The sequence below is a fragment of the Bos javanicus genome, chromosome 4 (genome assembly GCF_032452875.1).
Source record: "Bos javanicus breed banteng chromosome 4, ARS-OSU_banteng_1.0, whole genome shotgun sequence".
Lineage (NCBI taxonomy): Eukaryota > Metazoa > Chordata > Mammalia > Artiodactyla > Bovidae > Bos > Bos javanicus.
In genome coordinates, this window is record NC_083871.1 from 106,170,085 (window position 1) to 106,197,549 (window position 27,465).

Consider the following 27,465-nt stretch of genomic DNA (forward strand, 5'->3'; position numbering starts at 1 on the left):
ATCTACAAGCCCGAAATTGGGCCCCCTCCTGTGTCACCTTGATCTTGGACTTTCCAGCCTCAAACACTGTAATTAATGTCTGTTATTTAAGCCACCCAATCTGTGGTTTTCTGATTATAGAGCACCAACTAAGATAACACCCATCCATCATCGTATCATGTGATCCTACTGGGGATTACAAACATTTTTACCTTTCAGACCTCCTCTTCCTATTCCAATGCTTTTATGTTTACACCATATTGTATCTTTTTTCCTGTGTGTGTGTGCCAAGTTGCTTCTGGCTGGCCCAACTCTTCGCAATCCTAGGGACCATAGCCCCCCAAGCTCCTCTGTCCATGAGATGCTCAAGGCAAGAGCACTGGAGTGGGTTGCCATGCCCTCCTCCAGGGGATCTTCCTGACCCAGGGATCCAACACACATTTCTTATGTCTCCTGCATTGGCAGGCAGATTCTTTACCACTAGCGCCACGTGGGATGCACCTTTTTTCTTGATTCATATCAAATACACATAGGAATCATGTGTTGAGACCTGTACTCCTAGTCATTCTCTAAATGATCCAGGGAGCAGTGTTGAAGGGCTAAAGGAGTTGCCTGTGCTTCATCTTGGGATAAGCCTGAAAATAACAGAGAACAACACCCTTGTAAGCCTAGACTTTTATGACTGCAGAGTAATAGATCAATTTTCCACAAACTTATCTACATTTTCACCTTTTAAAAACATTATAGTTCAAAATGGTACATATTTTGGGCTGGAGTTTTGGGGGGTGGTCTAGTGTGGGAGAAGGGTACAGATTGCTGGCAGGAATCATGCCTGCTGGAGCAATAAAATTGCTTATGGAAAAGAAGAACATCTTGGAGAATACAAGAAATAGGTAGGTGAACCCTTGGAAAATATAGGATCTGTTATTTTTTAAAACATTCTCCATCTAGCCTTTCCCTTAACCTAGTCTCACAGAGTTTCAGGTAGATAAGAAATGAAGGAAGAGAAGAAGTCATGACAATAGCAAAGCCTTGGGAAAAAAGACAGCTGGGAAGGAAGGTTCAAGAGGGAGGGGACATATGTATATCTATGGCTGATTCATGTTGATATATGGAAGAAAACAACACAATGTTTAAAGCAATTATCCTCAAATTAAAAATAAATAAATATACAAAAACAAATAAAGACAGCTGGGGCTTCATCTCAGCCTCATAGCTAGTCCAGTGATTCTGGGCAGTTGGTTTTAATGTTTTGCATTTAAGTGTCATTATCTGTGCAACAATGTGATGTAGCAGAGACTGATAACCTTATCCATCTTTATAGCCTCAATATTCACACAGAGGCTTGCATATGGTAAGTGAGCAGTAATTTATTTTGATGCGGCTGAATGAATGACTAAATCACCTTTCAAATTCCATCTTCATATAATAGTTCAACTCTATGTCCACCATCTTCTCAACAGCCAGATTGAAGGGAAAGTATGTAAAAATCAACCAATTTCACTTGAACATATTTGGTTTTATAAATGATTTTATTTAAGTAGTGCGTTCAGGATGGGAGGAAGGTGAAGCTGGCTAGCAGAGAGGGTCATGAAGAGATGAAGCTGTTTAGTTGGAGGCGATGGTCTGCTTAATCCAGCTCACGTAGTTGCAGACCTTGGTGTAGACACCAGGCTTGTTTTTCTGAGCGCAGCCAGAGCCCCAGGAGACAATGCCCTGGAGCTTTCCACTGCAGACCACAGGGCCACCGGAGTCACCCTGGGTGAGAAGGAAGAGCCAGTTACAACCCACAGCTCTGCCCAGAGGGGAGAAAGGCTCAAAGGCGTTCCTCCTTTCCCCGGGGACCACGTTTCCAAATGCTGATTCTCTATGAGCCCAACTCTTTCCCAGGGAAATCAACTCTCATTCTCCACACTGTACTCCTATTCTTCTCCTCCCTCCTTCTCTCTCCCCTTTTTCCTCAACTGCAGGTCTGTGAGGCCAAGAGGAGATGAGGAACGGGAAGTTCGATGCTGCCCATCCAGCCAGGCTCCTTTCAAAGTTCTCTGCTCCTATATCCTTCCTCAGAAGGGCACCAGGATATACTGTTTGCACAAGATCTGTATACCTTTTCCCCTGAACCTTAACCATTAACACAGCAAAAAGAAAACTTGTTATTTTTCCCCAGCCTATCCTGAGCCCTCATGATCAGTCCCAGAGACAGCGTTTCAATGTTCTGAGTTTCAGGAACTGGGAAATGCGGTGGAGATATGTGAGGCTGAGCTGATGGACAAGGGGTGCGAAGCAGCTCACCTGGCAGGAGTCCTTTCCGCCCTCCAGGTAGCCCGCACAGAACATGTTGCTGGTGATCTGGCCTGGGTAGGCACTTTTGCAAGAGCTGTCTGATAGGATGGGAGCCTTCAGACACTTCAGGACATCAGGGTAGCTGGCTGTTGGGGACGAGATTGAAAAGAGAAGAGGATTACCCATACATTCTGGGAAATGTCTTTCTCAATACCTCTCCCCATCTTCCCAATATTCCCATTCCTTCCCTCTAATTGCTAGTAGCTTCTATTTTGGAAGAACAACCATTATCTGGAGGGTCTTCCAAGTGGTTTTAGTCAGCAAATTGTCCTCTCCCTAATACTAGTATCTGGAGAAGGAAATGGCAACCCCCTCCAGTACTCTTGCCTAGAAAATTCCATGGATGGAGGAGCCTGGTGGGCTACAGTCCATGGGGTCACAAAGAGTCGGACACGACTGAGTGACTTCACAACAACTAATACTAGAGTCAGGACCACATATCTTCAACCTAGAGACTTTATTTCTGAAGCAGGGCTGTACTTTGAGCAGTTCCAACCTCAGCCTCTGTTCTACGTACCTCCTCATTCTTTGCTTCTCTGCAAATCACGATTCATATTTTAGCTGCATGTCTGGCAATGTTAGCATAGTGCTTTCTTTCTGTGTTGTCAAGCAGACGGAGCCTACACATTTCAGTTAAATATCCTAAGATTCCACAGAACCCCACTCTCCTCTGGGAACGCTGCCTTGAGTGACATAGGGCTACCTGACCCTGAACGTGGTTTTCACCTCTAGGATTCTCAGACCTGGGGACCGTGTTCCCCGTGAGACTTACTGCCACTGCTTTTGGTGTTGCCCCAGCCAGAGATGAGACACTGGGTGCCAGCAGAGGCACAGGATGTTGGCAGAGAGATAGAGGCTACTCGGCTGTTGAGACTGGCAGCTGATTTCAGTTTAATCAGCATGATGTCGTTGTTTAAGGTGTTTGAGTTGTAGCTGGGATGGACGATGCTCTTGGATGCGCTGATGAATTGCTCATTGCCCTCAACGACATTAATGTTGTCTTCTCCCAGACGCACTTGGATTCCGCTGGATCAAAAGATGACAAGTTCTCTAAGTCTGCAGTGTGAGGGCTTCCCCCTCCCCGTGGAGCCCAGTCTTGAGCACAAGCACAGAGGGAAGGCCCTTACAGTGTGCATGCACGCACGCGCACACACACACACACACACACACACCACAAGTCATTGTTCATTCAAGGTAGTGCTACCACGTATGGTTCAGGGTAGAGGATTCCTTAGGTAGGTGTCAGTCCAAGGCCAGACTCACAACCCAAGAGGCTTAAGATGTTGAAACAGCAGTGTGCACTGCATATGTCTGCAGATAACTAAATCTGATTTGTTGGAGAAGATTACAGGGAGCAGGGGTGATCAGTGTACAAACTGTTAAGAGGAAGAATCCACCCTGAATTGCAGGTACTGTATTCATTAGGTATGGGAATGGGAACCAAATGATGCCAACAATAGAGGAGATGAAAAGGGACATGGTGTTGATTAATCTAGTTGCAATTGTCAATTACTGTACAGAGATGTGGCTGGCCTCAGAAATATGACAGTATTAAGTGAACATAATGAGCTGTGATTATCTTCAGGTTGTACTGGAAATCTCCTTTGTTTTGTTTCTTCCATATGCCACTTTTCTCCTGGTTGGGTCATAATGATTAGAGCTCCTACGGTACTCTAGGTATATTTAATCACTCAGTATTTCTCTTCCTATGTCTTTATGGCCCTCATTTGGAAAGACATCAGTGAACTCTCAGGGTATGTTTTTGTGGGTAAGTGCCTCAAAGCGTACAGTGCCTTGGAGTAGGGGGATAGTGAGGTCTTGGTATCTGAATGCTCCCCCTTAAGCATGACTCTGTAGTTCACCATGATTGTCTTTGGCATGGTTGAGGATGCCCTGACCTCGGAGAAGAGTGCTGTAAGTATTGGTTACTTACGACTTGTAGCAGTGAGCCGCAGACACCACCCACTGGCTGTTGATGAGGGAGCCCCCGCAGAAGTGGTAGCCAGAGTTCAGGGACACTTGGTAGGGGACAGTATTTGCCCCACAGGTGTAGCCACCCACGATCTTGTCATCATCGTCCACGGGGAAAGCAACTGACAGAGGAAAGTTGGAAACTCTTTATAGAACTGATTCATTGTGGAATTTCTACTCAGTAGCAAGGTTTTGCAGATGAACCAGAAAAAAAAAATAAGTCCTATTTTCTTATCAGGCATAATCAAGAATCTGTGATTTTAGCATTACTATTTTCAAAATCTTATTGCTCCATACACTTGACACATATGCTAAATATTTATGTTATTATAACTATTAATGTTTAATGCATGCTTTACATTTGATCAATATACTGATTTCTTTTTTTTACATATGTGATACACACACACATATCAGAGACTCCTTACACAATAAACGCCTTGAAGCCCACTACCTGAGAATATAAAGAATATTTTTGACACAAAGCCTTGCTAAGGAGACATTTAAGTATATGTTCAATAAAGCTTTGCAGTCACCATGGTTGTGTTTATTTGTAGAGTTCAGTGTAGCATAAACACCACAAGAGGTAACAGAAAGCAAACTCTTAAATGCCACCTGAGTTGCTGTGACCTATAAAAGAATAAGGAGTTTTGTACTTTTGTTCCCCCAATTTCTTCTTGGTTCTCACCTAAAATATTCACTAAATAATCTCATAGAACATTATGAAGTTTCTCTCTCCAATCTTTCTCCTCATCCCAGTCATGTTTCCAACATTTTAAATTTATTCAGCACTGTAAATTTTGGACCACTGACTTACTATGGTTCCTAAAAACTCTAAATATCTGGGATTGTATGCTATATGCCCCATTGTTCATATTTTCTAAACTAACTTTGAGATAGACACTTTTGATATATAAGTAGGCCTACTGAATTCATTTATAATAATCAAATTTGAGGAAATTTTGTAATAAGTTTGAAGAATACAATTACATTGAATAGTATAAAAACTGAATAGTCTTTGTGTTACTCCAAAATTTCATTAGTGAAGATGTGGTAAAACCCAGCCCAAAGATTTTATTCATAAGAAATAGAGTGTCTTTGCCTGTTAAGCTCCCTCATAAGAAGCTTTTTAGTATAGAGGAGACTCAGATGAGATATTCACAGCCTCAAGGAGCTCAAGAGTAATCATTTGTTCCAATTGTTAGCTACAAATTCTTTTAAAGATCAAAACAACATTTCCTTAATGTTGACTATCTTTTCTTTTTCACACTTCATAGACCATACCTGAAATTCAGGGCAGATTCTTCCTCTTGATGCTTTCTACACTGATCACCCCAACTTTCCATAATCTCCAACAAATGAGATTTAGTTGTCTACAGACATGTGTACTATACACTGTTATTTCAACATCTTAAGCCTCTTGAGTACAGAGATTATATATGGCATTCACTGTTGGCTTCCAGAGTACAAAGTACAACCTTAAAAAAGTCATAGACCCCTACTGATCACTTATTTGTTAAGACTCACCAGCAGCTCCCAAGAGAGCCAGAAAGATGAAGGTCTTCATGGTTGCTCACCAGTTCTGGACAAGGGACTAGGTTGCAGGGTTTCCATCCACAGCTATTTATATGTCCAGGTTTGTCATTGACATCCATGGCCACAGGTGCCAGGAATGTGATTTCCCTGGAAAATCACAAATCCAAATTTAGAATTCAATTCCATGCCACACTGAAGATAATTCAGCATCCAATTTAAACATCCGCCTGTGTCCACTTTTCCAGAAGGTTATGGGAATGGAAGAAATGAGTCCACCTGGTGGACACTGCTCCCCTAAATAAAAAAGTAAGTTGGAGAAAGATCACAGAACAGGGCTACAGGTGGCTTGATTCCCAGACAAAAAATTTAGGTCCTCGGTTGTCTCAAATGTGAACTTTTACTCTGAGGACTATCTTGAGAGCTACACCCTTGATGTTTAATTAATATTGCCTGTTTCACAATTATATCATCTGTCTTGTGGTAGCTCTGGCCTTGTATACCCATGTTAATGTTTTGTTATTAATAGGAACACTTGTTGTCCTGAGAAAAGAACAAAATTTTATTCAAAACCACAATAGTTCAAAATAGAAAAGAGAAAGTGAGCCCAATTTATACTTATCTGAGCTTACTGTTTAATAGGCATATTCTAAATACTTAGCCTATGTTAAATTAGTAAATCTCTAGACAAACCTACAAGATCCCTCTTATGATTCCCATATTACAGATGGGAAAACTGAAGGCTCACAAAAATACAAGGGACTTTGCTAACATTACAAGGCAAGTCCATGGTAGGGTCAGGATTCCAGCCTTGGAAATCTGGCTTCAGTGTCTATGCTCTCAACCACTATGTAACACTCCCCTATTCCGTTCACCAAAATCTGGAGGCTGAAATGCTACAGAATTCTTGGCCAGTGAAAAGACAATGGGAATTTATTGAGTGCTTATAATGTATCAAACACTGTGGACGGGCCTTCCATACATCAGCTCATTCAGTCCTTGCTGCTGCTACTGCTGCTGCTGCCGCTAAGTCGCTTCAGTAGTGTCCGACTCTGTACGACCCCACAGATGGCAGCCCACCAGGCTCCCCCATCCCTGGGATTTTCCAGGCAAGAACACTGGAGTGGGTTGCCATTTCCTTCTCCAATGCATGAAAGTGAAAAGAGAAAGTGAAATCACTCAGTCATGTCCGACCCTCAGTGACCCCATGGACTGCAGCCTACCAGGCTCCTCTGTCCATGGGATTTTCCAGGCAAGAGTACTGGAGTGGGGTGCCATTGCATTCAGTCCTTACAAACAGCTTTGTGAGTGCTGTGCTCTAAGTTTTGCCATTTTAATAGATGGAGAAGTTGTACTTAGAGAAGCTAAGATTTTTTCCACAAATTTTCAGTTCTGTGAGGTGATCCATACAGGATTCAAACACAGCAAGCCTCACTTCATGATGCCTTCCACATGATGCCATACATATAACACAGGAATGATGAAATAATGTATTTTAAGGCAGGACAGCAAAAAGTAAACAGTTTTACATTCTCTTTGTGTCACTTTGGACTTCTTCCTTTCCTCCTAATGTGCAGTGTGCTTCTGCTTTTCATAGCTCCTCAAAAATGGAGTGGTTGCAAGACAGTAAAGTTGTTTTTTTTTTCTCCTTTATTCTGAAGCTAGCAATACAACCCACTCCAGTCTTCTTGCCTGGAGAATCCCAGGGACAGAGGAGCCTGGTGGACTGCCGTCTACAGGGTCACACAGAGTCGGACACAACTGAAGCGACTTAGCAGCAACAGCAGCAACATAACTTCTTAAAAGTTTTATGTTTTTTCCCAGCTCTGTAGGGGTCATGATGTCTTGCTGCTCGCTTTGTACGTGCTTACCTGGACTGTGTATCCTTGGTGAACTTCATGTAAACTATCACCATGTCATTGCAGTGTATGATCCTGGAACTCGAAAATGCGTATAACTGTGCCTTTGATGTCTAACAGGCGGAACAGTCTTCAGAACTTCTTAGAGTCTGTCTCACTGGTTGTAATCCTCAGCTTGGGTTGTGTAAAATTCCCCTTTTCCCCTCTTAATTTGATTGCTCACTGAATTTTTCTCCATAGGAGAGAACTCTGAATTCTACCAAATTAAGGGATGATTACAAGGAGCATATGAAATCCTGAAATACCCAAGAAATGGATTCTTGGAGCAAGAATTGTCATAATAAATATGGCACAGCAGAGTATCCAGGAGAGGTGAATCTAAGTGAGAATGAACCTCTAGCTGGATTATCGCAAGATTCTTTACCTATACAATGCATCTGAATGGCATCCTAGAATGCTGTTTCTTCTTTAGCAAATTGTCACTCCTAAAGTAGGTTCTATGTCTTTTTCGTTTGAAAGTTTTCTGATATGAAGATAACTTAGTAGAAGGCAGAGTTTCTCCACTCTGGCACTGTTGATAGTATGAGCCAGATAATGGCTGTCGGGTGTTGGCCTGCACACTGCAGGATATTCATCAACATCCCTGGCCTCAAGTTACAAGTAGCACTAATCTTCCTCTAGTTATGACCAAAAGTGTGTCCAAATGTCGCTGAATGTTCTCTCAGGGGTCTATTTCATCCCCAGTTGAGGATGACTCAATGGAGGTAAAATACAGCAGAGCAGCTTCTAAGGATGCAGCCATGGAAAGTGCCTTATTATCCTTAATTGAACTCATACCCACTGAGTACATTGTACACGAGGCAGGAAGCTACCATTCACTAATTTCTAAAAATCAAGAAATGCTAAGGAGTAAGAGGAGAGCCAGGTCCAGAATGAAAAATGGGGTATCTTCTCATTGTATTTAATTATCTTCCATTTTGTTACCTCTACAACGAGGTGTTGTGTGTTATATTATTCTATATCATCCCTGAAAATTCCCCCCAAACTTCATCAAGGCTCTTAACCCATACGAAAAACACATTCTAGAGAAGAGTTTGCCCAATAATTGGCTTGTGTGCTGCTGTGTCCTAGAGGTCTCTGTATGGTGGTACCCTGGGCTTTTTGACTTGAATTCCTTCTATCGGGATGGGAAAGAATGAGGGTTGCAAGTTAAGGACAGTTATCTAGGAAGAAAGGCAAATTCCCAACAAAACCCCCTGAGACCTCTCTGGCTGCAGTGTGATGGTTCTTCACTCATCTAAAGCAGTAGCAGGAATATAAGAAAAATGCCAAGTGATGATTTCCAGACTTCAGTAGTTCCCATACAACTTTTCAAACATGTTGCATGTAAACTGCTTACATAGTGCTTGTACTGTAGTTACCTTCTCACTTTCTTTTTTTTTTTCTTTTTAATTTATGTTTTAATTTAAGGATAATTGCTTTACAGAATTTTTTTGTTCTCTGTCAAACCTTAGCCTGGATCAGCCATAGGTATATATATATTCCCTCCCTTTTGAACCTCCCTCCCATCTCCCTCCCCATCCCACCCCTCTAGGTTTGATACAGAACCCCTGTTTGAGTTTCCTGAGCCATATAGCAAATTCCTGTTGGCTATCTATTTTATGTATGGTGATGTAAGTTTCCATGTTACTCTGTCCATACATCTCACCCTCTCCTCCCCTCTCCCCATGTCCATAAGTCGATTCTCTGTCTGTTTCTCCATCGCTGCCTTGTAAATAATTTCTTCTTTTTTACTGAAGGAATTTTTATTCTAAAAATCTAGAAATTTTCTAGATTCTGTATATGTGCGTTAGAATACGATATTTATCTTTCTCTTTCTGACTTACTTCACTCTGTATAATAGGTTCTATGTTCATGCACCTCTTCAGGACTGACTCAAATGTGTTCCTTTATATGGCTGAGTAATATTCCATTCTGTATATGTACCACAATTCCTTTATCCATTCATCTGTCGATGGACATCTAGGTTGCTTCCATGTTCTAGCTGTTGTAAATAGTGCTGCAGTGAACAATGTTTGGCTTCCTTAGGGTATATGCCTAGGAGTGGGATTGCTGGGTCATATGGTGGTTTTATTCCTAGTTTTTTAAGGAATCTCCATACCATCTTCCATAGTGACTGTATCAATTTACATTCCCACCAACAATGCAAGAGTGTTCCCTTTTCTCCACACCCTTTCCAGCATTTGTTGTTTGTAGACTTTTTGATGACGGCCATTCTGAACAGTGTGAGGTGATATCTCATTGTGGTTTTGATTTGCATTTCTCTAATAATGAGTGATGTTAAGCATCTTTTCATGTGTTTGTTAGCCATCTGTATGTCTTCCTTGGAGAAATGTCTGTTTAGATATTTTTCCCACTTTTTGATTGGGTTGTTTGTTTTTCTGGCATTGAGTTGTATGAGCTGCTTGTATATTTTGGAAATAATCCTTGGTCAGTTGTTTAATTGGCTATTCTTTTCTCCCATTCTGAAGGTTGTCTTTCCACCTTGCTTAGTTTCCTTTGCTGTGCAAAAGCTTTTAAGTTTAATCAGATCCCACTTGTTTACTTTTGATTTTATTTCCGTTACGCTAGGAGGTGGGTCCTAGAGGATCTTGCTTTCATTTATGTCATTGAGTGTTCTGCCTATGTTTTCCTCTAAGGGTTTTATAGTTTCTGGTCTTAACATTTAGGTCTTTAATCCATTTTGAATTTGTCTTTGTGTATGGTGTTAGGAAGTGTTCTAATTTTATTCTTTTACACATAGCTGTCCATTTTCCCCAGCACCATTTATTGAAGAGGATGTCTTTGCCCCATTGTATCTTCTTGCCTCCTTTGTCAAAAATAAGGTACCCATAGGTGCATGGGTTTATTTCTGGGCTTTCTATCTTGTTCCATTGGTCTATATTTCTATTTTTGTGCCAGTACCATACTCTCTTGATGACTGTAGCTTTGTAGTATAATCTGAAGTCAGAAAGGTTGATTCCTCCAGCTACATTCTTCTTTCTCAAGGCTGTTTTGACTATTCAGGGTCTTTTGTGTTTCCATATGAATTGTGAAAATTTTTGTTCTAGTTCTGTGAAAAATGCCATTGGTAATTTGATAGGGATTGCACTGAATGTAGATTGCATTAGGCTGTATAGTCATTTTCACAATATTGATTGAGGAAAGTGAAAGTGGAGAGTGAACAAGTTGGCTTAAAGCTCAACATTCAGAAAACGAAGATCGTGGCATCTGGCCCCATCATTTCATGGGAAGTAGATGGGAAAACAGTGAAAACAGTGTCAGACTTTATTTTTCTGGGCTCCAAAATCACTGCAGATGGTGACTGCAGCCATGAAATTAAAAGACACTTACTCCTTGGAAGAAAAGTTATGACCAACCTAGATAGCATATTCAAAAGCAGAGACATTACTTTGCCAACAAAGGTCCTTCTAGTCAAGGCTATGGTTTTCCCTGTGGTCATGTATGGATGTGAGAGTTGGACTGTAAAGAAAGCTGAGCACCGAAGAATTGATGCTTTTGAACTGTGGTGTTGGAGAAGACTCTTGAGAGTCCCTTGGACTGCAAGGAGATCCAACCAGTCCATTCTGAAGGAGATCAGCCCTGGGTTTTCTTTGGAAGGAATGATGCTAAAGCTGAAACTCCAGTACTTTGGCCACCTCATGCGAAGAGTTGACTCACTGGAAAAGACTCTGATGCTGGGAGGGATTGGGGGCAGGAGGAGAAGGGGATGACAGAGGATGAGATGGCTAGATGGCATCACTGACTCGATGGACGTGAGTCTGAGTGAACTCCGGGAGTTGGTGATGGACAGGGAGGCCTGGTGTGCTGCGATTCATGGGGTCGCAAAGAGTCGGACACGACTGAGTGACTGAACTGAACTGAAATGAACCCAGGAACGTGGAATATCTCTCCATCTGTTTATGTCATCTTTGATTTCTTTCATCAGTGTCTTATAATTTTGTGTGTACAGTTCTTTTGTCTCCTTAGGTAAGTTTATTCCTAGATATTTAATTCTTTTTGTTGCAATGGTGAATGGGATTGATTCCTTAATTTCTCTTTCTGATTTTTCATTGTTAGTATAGAGAGATACAAGTGATTTCTGTGTATTGATTTTGTATCCTACAACTTTGCTAAATTCACTGAATAGCTTTAGTAATTTTCTGATACTATCTTCAGGGTTTTCTATGTACAGTATCATGTCATCTGCAAACAGTGAGAACTTTACTTCTTCTTTTCCAATCTGGATTCCTTTTATTTCTTTTTCTTCTCTGATTGCTGAAGCGAGGACTTCCAGGACTATGTTGAATAATAGTGGTGAAAGTGCACACCCTTGTCTTGTTCCTTATCTTAGGGGGAATGCTTTCAATTTTTCACCATTGAGAATAATGTTTGCTGTAGACTTATATATGGCCTTGTGTTACTGTGTTGAGGTAGGTTTCTTCTATGCCCATTTTTTGAAGAGTTTTAATCATAAATGGGTGCTGAATTTTGTCAAAGGCTTTTTCTGCACCTATTATCATATGGTTTTTATATTTCAATTTGTTAATGTGGTATATCGCATTGACTGATTTGCATATATTGAAGAATCCTTGCATTCTTGGAATAAACCCAAGTTGATCATAGTGTATGAGCTTTTTGTGTTCTTGAATTCTGTCTGCTAAAATTTTGTTGAGAATTTTTGCATCTATATTCATCAGTGATGCAAGACTTCACTTCACTTCACTTCATCAGTGATATTGGCCTGTAGTTTTCTTTTTCTGTGTTGTCTTTGGTTTTGGTATCAAGGTGATGGTGGCCTCATAGAATGAGTTTGGAAGTGTTTCTTCCTCTGTAATTTTTTGAAAGAGTTTTAGAAGGATAGGCATTAGCTCTTCTGTAAATGTTTGATAGAATTCTCCTGTGAAGCCGTCTGGTCCTGGGCTTTTGTTTTTTGGAAGACTTTTGATCACAGCTTCAATTTAAGGGCTTATAACTGGGTTGTTCATAATTTCTATTTCTTCCTGGTTCAGTCTTGGAGATTGAGATTTTCTAAGAATCTGTCCATTTCTTCCAGGTTATCCATTTTATTGCCATATAGTCATTCATAATAGTCTCTTATAATCCTTTGTATTTCTACATTGTCTGTTGTAACCTCTTTTTCATTTCTAGTTTTGTTGATTTGATTCTTCTCTCTTTTTGTCTTGATGGGTCTGGCTAAAGGTTTGTCAACTTTGTTTATCTTCTTAAAGAACCAGCTTTTAGTTTTATTAATCTTTACTATTGCTTCTTTCATTTCTTTTTCATTTCTTTCTGCTTGGATCTTTATGATTTCTTTCCTTCTACTAATTTTGGGGGGGTTTTGTTCTGGTTTTTCCAGTTGTTTTAGGTGTAAAGTTAGGTTGTCTATTAGGTGTTTTTCTTGTTTCTTGTGGTAGGATTGTGTTCTATAAACTTCCCTCTTAGAACTGCTTTTGCTGCATCCCACAGGTTTTGAGTTATTGTGTTTTCATTGTCATTTGTTTCTAGAAATTTTTTGATTTCCCTTTTGATTTCTTCAGTAACCTGTTGGCTATTTAGAAACGTGTTGTTTAACCTCCATATGTTTGTGTTTCTACAGCTTTTTTTTTTCTCTTGTAATTGATATCGAGTCTCATAGCATTGTGGTTGAAGAAGGTGCTTGATACAATTTCAATTTTCTTAAATTTACTGAGGTTTGATTTGTGACCCAAAATGTGGTCTATCCTGGAGAATGTTCCATTTGCACTTTAGAAGAAGGTGTATTCTTCTGTTGGACAGAATGTCCTGAAGATATAAATGAGAACCATCTCATCTAATGTATCATTTAAGACTTGTGTTTCCTTATTAATTTTCTGTTTTGATGACCTGTCCATTGGTATGAGTGTGGTGTTTCCTATTATTATTGTGTTACTATCATTTTCTCCTTTTATATCTGCGAGTGTTTGTCTTATGTATTAAGGTGCTCCTATGTTGGGTGCATAGATATTTACAATTGTTATGTCTCCCTCTTGGATTGATCCCTTGATCATTATATAGTGTCTTTCCATATCTCTTGTAATCTTCTTTATTTTAAAGTCTATTGTGTCTGATATGAGGATTGCTACTCCAGCTTTCATTTGCTTCTCATTTGCAAGGAAGATATTTTTGCATCCTCTCACTTTCAGTCTATATGTGTCTTTAGGTCTGAAGTGGATTACTTGTAGACAGCATATATATGGGTCTTGTTTTTGTATTCATTCAGCCAGTTTGTGTCTTTTGGTTGGAGTATTTAATCCATTTACATTTAAAGTTCAGTTCAGTTGCTTAGTCGTCTCTGACTCTTTGTGACCCCATAGACACGCCAAGCCACCCTGTCCATCACCAATTCCTGGAGTTTACTCAAACTCATGTCCATTAAGTCGATGATGTCATCCAACCATCTCATCCTCTGTCGTCCCCTTCTCCTCCTGCTTTCAATCATTCCCAGCATCAGGGTCTTTTCAAAGGAATCAGTTCTTTGCATCAGGTGGCCAAAGTATTGGAGTTTCAGCTTCAACATCAGTCCTTCCAGTGAATATTCAGGACTAATTTCCTTTAGGATGGACTGGTTGTATCTCCTTGCAGTCCAAGAGAGTCTCAAGAGTCTTCTCCAACATCACAGTTCAAAAGCATCAAATCTTCAGCGCTCAACTTTCCTTACAGTCCAACTCTCAAATCCATACACGACTACTGAAAAAACCATAGCCTTGACTAGATGGACTTTTTTGGCAAACTAATGTCTCTGCTTTTTAATATGCTGTCTAGGTTGGTCATAACTTTTCTTCCAAGGAGCAAGCGTCTTTCCATTTCATGGCTGCAGTCACCATCTGCAGAGATTTTGGAGACCCCCAAAATAAATTCTATCACTGTTTCCACTGTTTCCCCATCTATTTGGCATGAAGTGATGGGACCAGATGCCATGATCTTAGTTTTCTGAATTTTGAGCTTTAAGCCAACTTTTTTACTCTCCTCTTTCACTTAAATCTAGAGGCTCTTTAGTTCTTTGCTTTCTGCCATACGTGTGATGTCATTTGCATATCTGAGGTTATTGATATTTCTCCCAGCAATCTTGATTCCAGCTTGTGCTTCATCCAGCCCAGCGTTTCTCATGCTGTACTCTGCATACAAGCTAAATAAACGGAGTGGCAATTTACAGCCTTGATATACTCCGTTCCCTATTTGGAACCAGTCTACTGTTCCATGTACAGGTCTAACTGTTGCTTCCAGACCTGCATACAGATTTCTCAGGAGGCAGGTCAGGTGGTCTGGTATTCCCATCTCTTGAAGAGTTTTCTACAGTTTGTGGTAATCCACACAGTCAAAGGCTTTGACATAGTCAATAAAGCAGAAATATATATATTTTTTGTACTCTCTTGCTTTTTTGATAATCCAACGGATGTTGGAAATTTGATCACTGTTTCCTCTGCCTTTTCTAAAATCCAGCTTGAACATCTGGAAGTTCACGGTTCAGGTACTGTTGAAGCCTGGCTTGGAGAATTTTGAGCCTTACTCTACTAGCGTGTGAGATGAGTGCAATTGTGTGGTAGTAGTAGCATTCTTTGGCATTGCCTTTCTTTGGGATTAGAATGAAAACTGACCTTTTCTAGTCCTGTGGCCACTGCTGAGTTTTCCAAATTTGCTGGCATATTGAATGAAGCATTTTCATAGCGTCATCTTTTAGGATTTGAAGTAGTTCCACTGGAATTCCATCACTTCCACTAGATTTGTTTGTAGTGATGCTTCCTAAGGCCCACTTGACTTCACATTCCAGGATGTCTGGCTCTAGGTGAATAATCATACCATCGTGATTATCTGGGTTCTGAAGATCTTTTTAATATAGTTCTTCTGTGTTTTCTTGCCACCTCTTCTTAATATCTTCTGCTTCTGTTAGGTCCGTACCATTTCCGTCTTTTATGGAGTCCACCTTTGCATGAAATATTCCCTTGGTATCTCTAATTTCTTGAAGAGATTTCTAGTCTTTCCCATTCTACTGTTTTCCCCTATTTCTTAGCACTGATCACTGAGGAAGGCTTTCTTATCTCTCCTTGCTATTCTTTGGAACTCTGCATTCAAATGGGTATATCTTTCCTTTTCTCCTTTGCTTTTCGTTTCTCTTCTTTTCAAAGCTATTTGTAAGGCCTCCTCAGACAGCCATTTTGCTTTTTTGCATTTCTTTTTCTTGGGGATGGTCTTGATCCCTGTCTCCTGTACAATGTCACAAACCTCCATCCATAGTTCATCAGGGACTCTGTCTATCAGATCTAGTCCCTTAATTCTATTTCTCATTTCCACTGTATCATAAGGGATTTGATTTAGGTCATACCTGAATGGTCTAGTGGTTTTCCCTACTTTCTTCAATTTCAGTCTGAATTTGGCAATAAGGAGTTAATGATCTGAGCCATAGACAGCTCCCAGTCTTGTTTTTGCTGACTGTTTAGAACTTCTCTATCTTTGGCTGCAAAGAATATAATCATTCTGACTTCAGTATTGACCATCTGGTGATGTCCATGTGTAGAGTCTTCTCCTGTGTTGTTAGAAGAGGGTGTTTGCCATGACCAGTGCATTTTCTTGGCAAAACTCTTTAGCCTTTGCCCTGCTTCATCCTGTACTTCAAGGCCAAATTTGGCTGTTACTGTAGGTATTTCTTGACTTCCTACTTTTGCATTCCAGTCCCCTATAATGAAAAGGACATCTTTTGGGGGTGTTAGTTCTAGAAGGTCTTGGGGTCTTCATAGAACCGTTCAACTTCAGCTTCTTTAGCATTACTGGTTGGGCCATAGACTTGGATTACTGTGATATTGAATGGTTTGCTTTGGAAATGAACAGAGATCATTCCGTCATTTTTGAATTGCATCCAAGTACTGCATTTCAAACTCTTTTGTTGACTATGATGGCTACTCCATTTCTTCTAAGAGATTCTTGCCCACAGTAGTAGATATAATGGTCATCGGTGTTAAATTCATCCATTCCAGTCCATTTTAGTTCTCTGATTCCTAAAATGCTGACATTCACTCTTGCCATCTCCTGTTTGACCACTTCCAATTTGCCTTGATTTATGGACCTGATGTGAAGAGCTGACTCATTTGAAAAGACCCTGATGCTGGGAAAGATTGAGGGCAGGAGAAGAAGGGGATGACAGAGGATGAGATGGTTGGATGACATCACTGACTCAATGGACATGAGTTTGGGTAAACTCCAGGAGTTGGTGATGGACAGGGAGGCCTGATGTGCTGTGGTTCATGGGATCACAAAGAGTCGGACATGACTGAGTGACTGAACTGAACTGAATGGACCTAACATTCCAGGTTCCTATGCAACATTGCTCTTTACAGCATCAGACTTTGCTTCCATCACCAGTCACATCCACAACTGGATGTTGTTCTCCCTTTGGCTCTGTCTCTTCATTTTTTCTGGAGTTATTTCTCCACTGATCTCCAGTAGCATATTGGGCACCTACCAACCTGGGGAGTTCATCTTTCAGTGTCCTATCTTTTTTCCTTTTCATACCATTCACGGGGTTCTTAAGGCAAGAATTCTGAAGTGGTTTGCCATTTCCTTCTCCAGTGGACCACATTTTGTCAGAACTCTCCACCATGACCCGTCTGTCTTGGGTGGCCCTGCATGGCAAGACCCGTAGTTTCATTGAGTTAGATAAGGCTGTGGTACATGTGATCAGATTGATTAGTTTTCTGTGATTGTGGTTTTCAGTCTGTCTGCCCTGTGATGGAGAAGGATAAGAGGCTTATGGAAGCTTCTTGATGGGAGAGACTGACTAAGGGAGAAACTGGGTCTTGTTCTGATGGGTGGGGCCATGCTCAGTAAATCTTTAATCCAATTTTCTGTTTATGGGTGGAGCTATGTTCCCTCCCTGCTATTTACCTGGGGCCAAACTATTGCACTATTGAGAAGGCAATGGCACCCCACTCCAGTATTCTTGCCTGGGAAATCCCATGGACGGAGGAGCCTGGTAGGCTACAGTCCATGGGGCCGCTAAGAGTTGGACACGACTGAGTGACTTCACTTTCATTTTTCACTTTCATGCATTGGAGAAGGAAATGGCAACCCACTCCAGTGTTCTTGCCTGGAAAATCCCAGGGACAGAGGAGCCTGGTGGGCTTCCGTCTATGGGGTCGCACAGAGTCGGACACGACTGACATGGCTTAGCAGCAAACTATTGTGGAGGTAATGAAGATAATGGAGACCTCCTTCCAAAGATCCCATGCATGCACTGCTACACTCACTGCCCCCAACCCTGCAGCAGGCCACCACCAACCCATGCCTCTCCTGGAGACTCTTGGACACTCCCAGGCAAGTCTGGGTCAGTCTCTTGTTGGGTCACTGCTCCTTTCTTCTGGGTCCTGGTACACAAAAGATAAAGGTTGGGCTTCCCTTGTGGCTCAGCCAGTAAAGAACCCGCCTGCAGTGTGGAAAACCTGGGTTCAATCCCTGGGTTGGGAAGATCCCCTGGAGAAGGGAAAGACTACCCACTCCAGTATCCTGGACTAGAGAATTCCATGGACAGTATGTCCATGGGGTTGCAAAGAGTCAGACACAACTGAGCAAACACCAAGTAGGAACATTTAAAGTAATTGTTGATATGTATGTTCCTATTGTAATTTTCTTAATTGTTTGTGGTTGGTTTTGTAGATCCTTTTTCTTCTCTTGTATTTCTTGACTATATACATCCCTTTAACATATGTTGTAAAGCTGGTTTGGTGGTACTGAATTCTCTTAACTTTGCTTGTCTGAAAAGCTTTTTATTTCTCCATCAATTTTGAATGAGATACTTGCTGGCTAGAGCAATCTTAATTGTAGATCGTCCCCTTTCAGTACTTTAACTATATCCTGCCATTCCCTTCTGGCCTGCAGAATTTCTGCTGAAAGATCAGCTGTTAAGCACATGGGATTTCCCTTGTAAACCTGTTGCTTTTCCGTTGCTGCTTTTAATATTCTTTCTTTGAGTTTAGTCACTGTTAGTTTGATTAGCATGTGTCTTGGTGTGTTTCTCCTTGGGTTTATCCTGTATGGGACTCTTTGTGCATCTTGGACTTGACTGACTATTTTCTTTTTCATGTTGGAGAAATTTTCAACTATATCCTTTTCAAACATTTTCTCATACCCTTTCTGTTTTTCTTCTTCTTTTGAAAGTGAAAGTGAAGTTGCTCAGTCGTGTCCGACTCTTTGTGATCCCGTGGACTGTCCATGGGACAGGTGCCTCTGTCCATGGGATTCTCCAGGCAAGAATACTGGAGTGGGTTGCCATTTTCTTCTCCAGGGGAATCTTCCTGACTCAGGGATCAAACCCAGGTCTCCCGCATTTCAGCAGACGCTTTAACCTCTGAGCCACCAGGGAAACCTGGAACCCCTATAATTAGAATGTTGGTGTGTTTGATATTGTCCCAGAGGTCTCTGAGACTACCCTCACTTCTTTTCATTCTTTTTACTTTATTCTGCTCTTTAGAAGTTATTTCCGCCATTTTATCTTCCAGTTCACTGATTCATTCTTCTGCTTCAGATATTCTGTTATTGATTCCTTCTAGAGTATTTTTAATTCCAGTAATTGTGTTGTTTGTCTTTGTATGTTTATTCTTTAATTCTAGGTTTTTGTTGATTGATTGCATTTTCTCCATTTTGTTTTCAAGGTTCTTGATCATCTTTCCTATCACTATTCTGAATTCTTTTTCAGGGAGTTTGCCTATTTCCTTTTCATTTATTTCAACTTCTGTGTTTCTAGTTTATTCCTTCATTTGTGTAGTATTTCTCTGCCTATTCATTATTTTTTTCATTATTGTGCTTGAGGTCTCCTTTTCCCAGGCTTCACAGTTTAATTCTTTCTTCCTTTTGGTTTCTGCCCTCCTAATGAAGGAAATTGCAACCCACTTCAGTACTCTTGCCTGGAAAATCCCATGGAGTGGAAGCTTACAGTTCATGGGGTCGCAAAGAGTCAGACACGACTGAGCGACTTCACTTTCACTTCACTAATGATGGTACAGGGGTTTGTGTGAGCTTCATATAGGGTGAGGTTTGTGCTGAGTTTTTGTTTGTTTGTTTGTTTTTCCTCTGATGGACAAGGTTGAGTGAGGTGGTAATCCTGTCTGCTGATGATTGGGTTTGTATTTTCATTTTGTTTGTTATTTAAATGAAGTGTCCTGGACAAGGTGCTACTGGTGGTTGGGTGGTGCCAGGTCTTGTATTCAGGTGGTTTTCTTTGTGTGAGTTCTCATTATTTGATACTTCCTAGGGTTAGTTCTCTGGTAGTCTAGGGTCTTGGTGTCAGTGCTCCCACTCCAAGGGCTCAGGGCATGATCTAGTCTTTGTCTCTACTACAGCTTCAGCTGTCCACTTGACACTATTCCAGTCAGCTGGATGGAAGAGGACGTCTGCTGGGAACTTCTGGAAAGGATCTTTTTTCCTTACAGTGGGACAGATGTGCAGAGTACTCTCTGGTACAACTCCTTCACTCTTCCCACCTTTAATGTGGACATGGAATGCTCTCATGTGTGGAACTGCAGCAGCCACCATGTGGCCAGTGTCACTGACAGAGCGAGGCTGACCCACCTGCTTCAAGAGGCAGCAGGTTTGGGCCATCCCAAGCTGGCTCCCCTGGCCTGGAAACAGGCTTCCTCATGCTCCATCTAAACCTCAAACAGCCACCTCTACCTTCTCATTTTCAAATTACACTTCTTTTCTTTTCTGCTTCTTTTCTTAAGCAAAGATGTTGATACAGTGTGTCTTCGTGAATTTTAATCTAATGCACATCTAAATGAGCACATGCCATTTTAAAAGGCTATTTTTAAGTAAAAGTGGTCACCCATGAATTACCTAAAATCATGCTGAAGAATCGAATGATGCACATAACAGCATGGGACTAGTCAGATGTTTGGACAGCATGAAGGTGGGGGAAACCAAGGGTAGCAGATGGTGGGGGTGGGGAGGTAGGTGGAAGGGGTAGGGAGCAGAGTAGACCTGTTATTAAGTGAAAGAGCTTTGCATTCTAAGTGAAAGTCATGAGGAGAATGGTCCCTGTTGAAGAGGCCAGGGATGAGGGTTAGTATGACATAGCACACATCTATGTATGTGTGCTTGTCATTTCTGTGAAGCAGGTTAACAAATCTGAAGAAAACATCTTTGCATGGTTGTGCAAGAGCTTGGACCCTCAAGATATTTTATTCTTCTGAGATATTGAACTATTTCTGTGAAGTTTGAACCTAGGGAACTGAGTTGGGTCCCAGACTAAATAAATATTCTTATCCGCATTTTATATGGCTTGGTACTTATACTTCTTTTCCTAACTTCAAACATAGAGTGGCCCAGAAGTATGCATCTGTGTTCATTAATCTGTATTTGTCACCTGTATTTTCCATGCACATGGCTTTGTGGCCTTGGAGGATTACTTAAACCTGTGACTAGGTTGGGTGCTGATTGGGCTCAAGCAAACATATTGATATTTATATTGGCAATAACAGGAGTCATTGGCCTCTAAAGGTAATCTTATGCCCTTTGCTTCAGTGAATCTGCATTTCCTTTTCTTTGGCTTCCCTAGTCACTTTTCCCGGCTAATACATCACCAGTCACTGAGGCTGAGTTGTTCTGGCTCTTTAACACTCCAATGTATAGGGAAATTTTAAATAAGAATGTCTCCCTTGAAAAAATGATATACTAAGAAACTTACTAAAAAACTGAAGGAAGCAATCAGAACAACTCAAGGTTAGTGCATAGCATGTTCTTTTTTACTTACGTGAATTCTAGAACCAGGCTGCATTTTCCTTGAGAATCTCATTCACAGGTCCCATTAGTTTGGGGACCTTTCTATTTTTATAGCTGCATGTGTTTTTCTCCATATTTTATGTGCAAGGTCAGAAACCTTTTCCTTTTCCTGTAAAGGGCCAAATTGTAATTGTTTTAGGCTTTGCAAGCAATATGTAGATATAGATAGATATATCATATCACATATCATATATCATAACTACTCTGCTCTTGAACATGAGCAGCCCTAACGAATAGGTGAATGAGTGAATGCAGCCATGTTTTTTTGTTGGGGGAGGTGGTCTGGACATTAATATTCTCATGAATAACATGAATATCCAGAGGAAAAAAGGGGAAATGGGAGAAGTTAACAATCATTGACCTACATATCAGAATTTTGTTGAAGTGCCAACTGAATTCAATTATGTTTCTGTCAGAATTCACATTGCTGTCTTGTCCCACTTGCAGCAACATCCTACCTCCACTCCTCAAGGTTAGGTTGGTAAAGCAGACTTAATGGAAGGACAATTAATTTTTATCATAGAGGTTCCCAGGTATGTAACCTGAGACCACAATTGCCAGAAGAGCACGTGCAAATGCCATCATGAAATAATTTGGAAACTTTCCTCTTCTGAATATGATGGACTGGTGAGGCATTTCTTAAGAGAAAACATTCTGCTGGATTGGAAGGAATTGAGACAAGGAAGAGAACCAGAGAAAGTTGGAGGTAAATGTGATGGTGAATATCAAAACAGAGCATCATAAATGGAAGATGACAAGAAAGAAGGAGAATTATAGTACACATGTGTGTGCACGCACGCTCAGTCATGTCTGACTCTTTGTGACCCCATGGACTGTTAGCTTGTCAGGTTCCTCTGTCCATGGGATGTTCCAGGCAAGAATACTGGAGTGGGTTGCCACTTCCTCCTCCAGGGATCTTCCCAACCCAGGAATTGAACCCATATCTCCTATGTCCTCTATATTGCAGGTGGACTTTTAACTGCTGAGCCACCAGGGAAGCCCATTATGGTACATACCACATAGCAATTTTTTGAAAAAGACAATTTTATTTCAACTATATTTATATCCCCACCATGAAAACATTTTCATGATTTGTCTCGGAGCTCCATCATCCCAACCTGTTTCAATGCATCCACCTTGCTTTTATGTGATACATTTCCTAAATCAAAGTAATGGATATCCAAAAAACCAGTAGGCATCTTGAATTCCACTCTAGGAGGAAGACATAGTCCTGGGACATACAATGATGAGCAACTTTTCACAAGTGCTGTAACTTTCAGAACTTTTAGTCACTATCACTTTCCTACTTTATCCTTGTGAGTTACAGCCATTAGACAGGTTTACATTTAGCAAATGTAGCAGAGAAGACAGGTTCACACAGTACAAGTCATGTCAAGCTGACCCCATTTTCTTTGGCATGAGCTCATTAGATTAAAGAATTTAGAGAAAAATTGGAATCTTGCCTGTCTTGTTCAGCAAAGTACTTGACAATGTTTCCATGGTATTTTTGCAGTTTCCATGGTATTTATGCAGGTATGCAGCTGATACATGCTCTTGCAGCTGCACTCCAAGGTAGATTCCCATATGAATCTAGAAAAGTAATTAACAAATTTCTCCTAAATGCTATCTCAGAGTCCATGTGAAATGTGGCAGGAAGTCCCTGAGGCCTCTGACTTGAGATGACAGAAAGCCAAGTAGCTATTTGCTAATGACCCAGAGCTGAGAAAACGCTCAGCCCAGCTGGCGCTAGTGGTAAAGAACCTGCCTGCCAACACAGGGAGACTTAAGAGACACTGGGTCGATCCCTAGGTCAGGAAGATCCCTTGGAGAAGGAAATAGCAACCCACTCCAGTATTCTTGCCTGGAGAATCCCATGGACAGAGGAGCCTGGAGGGCTACAGTCCCTAGGGTTGCCCAGAGTTGGACACGACTGAAGCAACTTAGCATAGCATAGCACACAGCACAGAGCTGAGAAGAATCAGCACAACAGATGACCAGATCAAGGCACCAAAGAGATAATATCCAATGTAAAAATCTCCCTGACTTGTCCAAGTAGCTCTCCAATTATCTAAATCACTTAAGTGCTACTATCAGAATCAGCTTAGACTCACATTTTCATATAATTGCAGTCCTGGACAAACAGGATATAAGGAGGCCAAGCCCAATGTCAGAGCTTCAAGTCACATTAGCCAATCATCTTTCTGGGCTTTTGTCTCCTCTCTGCTCAAGAATCTTACTTGTCACCATTATCTTGTGGCAAAGTCCTCCTTTGATACACCATCGCCAGTACATGGGTTTCTCCTGTCCCTAATATATTTGTGTCAATACCCACTTGGTACCCCAGGTTCTTAGAGAAAGGGTTCAGTCTTGCTGGCACCAGTCTGAAGCCAGACTGTCAACACCAAACCCAACTTACTGCTTCTCTGCTTCCTGATTGGCTCAATTTAGAAAAAATTTCATCGAGTAAGTAGATTTTAAAAGTAAACTAGCACATGCATTGGAGAAGGAAATGGCAACCCACTCCAGTGTTCTTGCCTGGAGAATCCCAGGGACAGGGGAGCCTGGTGGGCTGCCGTCTATGGGGTCACACAGAGTTGGACACGACTGAAGCGACTTAGCAGCAGCAGCAGCAGCAGCACAGAATTTGAATTTGGTTTTCCGCTCTATAAAGAGGACAAGTTTTCTTAAAATATTGAGTTGCCTTTGATAACAGATTTTAAGTTTACTTTCTAAGTGACCTGTTCTATATTTGCCTTTGAAATCTTTGATTGTCACTTTGGTTAAGTGAGTCAGTATTGTTTCATGGTGAAAATTGTGCCATGAGGATCCAGATGACAGGATTGGGACCAGGAAGTGGATATTATGAAAGAGTGTGTGCGTGTGTGTGTGCACGCGTGCATGTGCATGCTCAGTCATGTCCAACTCTTTGTGACTCCATGGACTGTGGCCCACCAGTCTCCTGTGTCCATGGATTTTCCAGGCAAGAATACTGGAATGGGTTGCCGTTTCCTTCTCCAGGGTATCTTCCTGACCCAGGAAATGAACTCATGTCTCTTGATTCTCCTGCATTGGTAGGCAGGTTCTTTACCAGCTGAACCATCAGGGAAACCCACATGAAAGAGCATACCATGACTTAATGGAGCAAAGACCTTCTTAACAACAGATGGAAACCATCCGGGCGCAGCAAGAGGCTCCCTCTGTGTGATTAATGGAGAATAAATCTAGCAGTACTTTCATTAAAAGAAAGTTAATGTTCTTTGGTAAGCTTTGTTTTATCTTAGTCTTTATCACTTGAATATAAATTAGCATATTTTGGTGTTTGAAACAGTATTATCTCTGCAGTTACCAGTGGTACAGCCTGAAAGAAAGTCTGAGTTTGTGATTGTGTTGCCCTGATTAGGCTTTGTTGATTGCAGAGTAACAGCAAGCTGAGCTGAAGAAGGGTTCCCAGAGGAAGAAAAGAGTCTCTGGGCCAAGCGTCCCCAACACTGGGAGTTCGTAAGCATCGTATGCAGGTGGTGGTTACAAACACAGAGAAGTTTTGATTCTTGGTAGGGACCAGGAATTTATAGTTTTAAAAAGCTCCTCGGAATTCTTCTAGTGTATTTGGTTTAGGGACCTTATTTTGTGAAGCTCTTCTATACACCTTTCTCCTGAAACTGTCCAATTTGGAGGGATGGCACCATGTGAGCAAAGGTATTTTATTGACACCTGTATGTGAGAGATCAGGCTTCCTGGTGGCTCAGACAGTAAAGAATCCACTTGCAGTGTGGGAGACTGGGGGTTGATCCCTGGGTCAAGAAGATCCCTGAATAAGGGAATGGCTGCCTGCTCCAGTATTCCTGGGGCTTCCCAGGTGGTTCAGTGGTAAAGAACCCACCTGCCAATGCATGAGATGCTAGAGACATGAGTTTGATCCCTGGGTCAGGAAGATCCCCTGGAGAAGGAAATGGCAACCCACTCCAGTATTCTTGCCTGGAAAATTCCATGGATAGTGGAGCCTTGTGGGCTACAGTTCATGGGGTTGCAAAAAGCTGGACAAGACTGAGCAACTAACACCTTAACTTTCTTTCACCTCATGTGAGAGATCCGAGGTCTCCCGAGGTAAAACAAGTTGAGAGTGGGGTCCATGCTCCAGAATTGATTCTCTTTACATAGTCATCAGGCTTGTGTTGGCAAGCATAGCCTGCACCCCAGGAAACAATGCCCTGAAGTGTCCCACTGCGGGTTACAGGGTCACTCAAATCACCCTCAAGTGAGAGGAAGAGAATGTCAGAAGGATGCCCATCTCCTTACTGATGCAGGGCTCCAAGCAGGGATGAGGACAAATCCACATGCCAGGCATGTTTTAACCCTTAGGAAAGTCCCAGCAGATCATGCTGCTGTTAATCAAGTCTCAGAGGGCTGGGTGGCACATGCTGTTGGAGAGCATGGGACCCTTCATGCTTTCAGAGAGTTATAAAGCCTGGACCCAGCCCTTTCTCCATTTTTTGTCTTTTACTATTGGATAAAAGTTGGCTTAAAGCTCAACATTAAGAAAACTAAGATCATGGCATCCGGTCCCATCACTTCATGGCAAATAGATGGGGAAACAGTGGCTGACTTTATTTTTCTGGGCTCCAAAATCACTGCAGATGGTGATTGCAGCCATGAAATTAAAAGATGCTTACTCCTTGGAAGGAAAGTTATGACCAATCTAGGCAGCATATTAAAAAGCAGAGACATTACTTTGTCCACCTAGTCAAGGCTATGGTTTTTCCAGTGGTCATGTATGGATGTCAGAGTTGAACTGTAAAGAAAGCTGAGTGCCGAAGAATTGATGCTTTTGAACTGTGGTGTTGGAGAAGACTCTTGAGAGTCCCTTGGACTGCAAGGAGATCCAACCAGTCCATTCTAAAGGAGATCAGTCCTGGGTGTTCATTGGTAGGACTGACGTTGAAGCTGAAACTCCAATACTTTGGCCACCTCATGCAAAGAGTTGACTCGTAGGAAAAGACCCTGATGCTGGGGAGGGATTGGGGGCAGGAGGAGAAGGGGACGACAGAGGATGAGATGGTTGGATAGCATCACTGACTCAATGGACATGGGTTTGGGTGAACTCCAGGAGTTGGTGATGGACAGGGAGGCCTGGCGTGCTGTGGTTCATGGGGCTGCAAAGAGTCGGACACAACTGAGTGACTGAACTGATGGGATATCTCATTTCTGCACAAAGTGCATGGCAATGATTGCTATCTATAGACACTGAAGAACACTCACCATCCACAGATATGGACTTCTCCAGCCTGGTTCTCCAAACTCTCCAGAGAGGCAGGTCCCCACAAAGGGCAGCAATAAGCCTTTCATGATGGTGATGATAACAACAGTTCTAACATATCTTGAGCACTTACTATGTGCCCTTTACTGTCTAAAGCTCATTATATCCCTAAACTCAAGTAGTGAGCTAGGTTTTTTTTTTATCCCCATTTTACAGTGAAGGAAACCACAGCAAACAAGTCAAACCAAGATAGGTGATGACACTGGACAGTCAGTATATAGAATGAGAGAAGTAAGCAAGCTCTATATTTTTAGAAGTTACATAATAGAAACTGAGCTTTGCATCATCCCATAGAGGTCTTAAGAATTGGAGCCAAGGCTAAACCTCGTTTTCTTAACTCTGAATACAGTGCATTCTCTTCATACTCCATTTCCTCCTGTCCAATACGTTGAGGTTATTTGCACCTGAAAACAGCCATTTTCTGGGGGGCATTGTCTAAAAGTCCATACTAGAATGTTCACGTTGTATCATATTGACTGTGTGTGCAGTCCTCATTGAGAGAGAAGGAAATGAGACACCTTTTGTGACAAGAGAAAGACCAAGAAAACATTTTCTTTACTTCCCTATCTTTCTGTTGGAGAAGACATAATTCCTGGAGTGAAATAATTTTAGGAGCTTTTCTTTATGAAGGGATGGAGGAAG

General features: G+C 41.5%; 1 protein-coding gene across 1 annotated transcript; it reads right to left on the reverse strand.

Moving 5' to 3' along the window:
- Window positions 1–1,492: 1,492 nt before the first annotated feature.
- LOC133246521 (serine protease 1) lies at window positions 1,493–5,924 on the reverse strand. The gene is made up of 5 exons (XM_061414960.1): window positions 5,821–5,924; window positions 4,256–4,415; window positions 3,095–3,348; window positions 2,272–2,408; window positions 1,493–1,737 (listed from the first exon to the last, which is right to left on the reverse strand). The coding sequence occupies exons 1-5, from the start codon at window positions 5,858–5,860 to the stop codon at window positions 1,588–1,590; spliced, it is 741 nt and encodes a 246-aa protein (XP_061270944.1). The 5' UTR covers window positions 5,861–5,924; the 3' UTR covers window positions 1,493–1,587.
- Window positions 5,925–27,465: the final 21,541 nt, after the last annotated feature.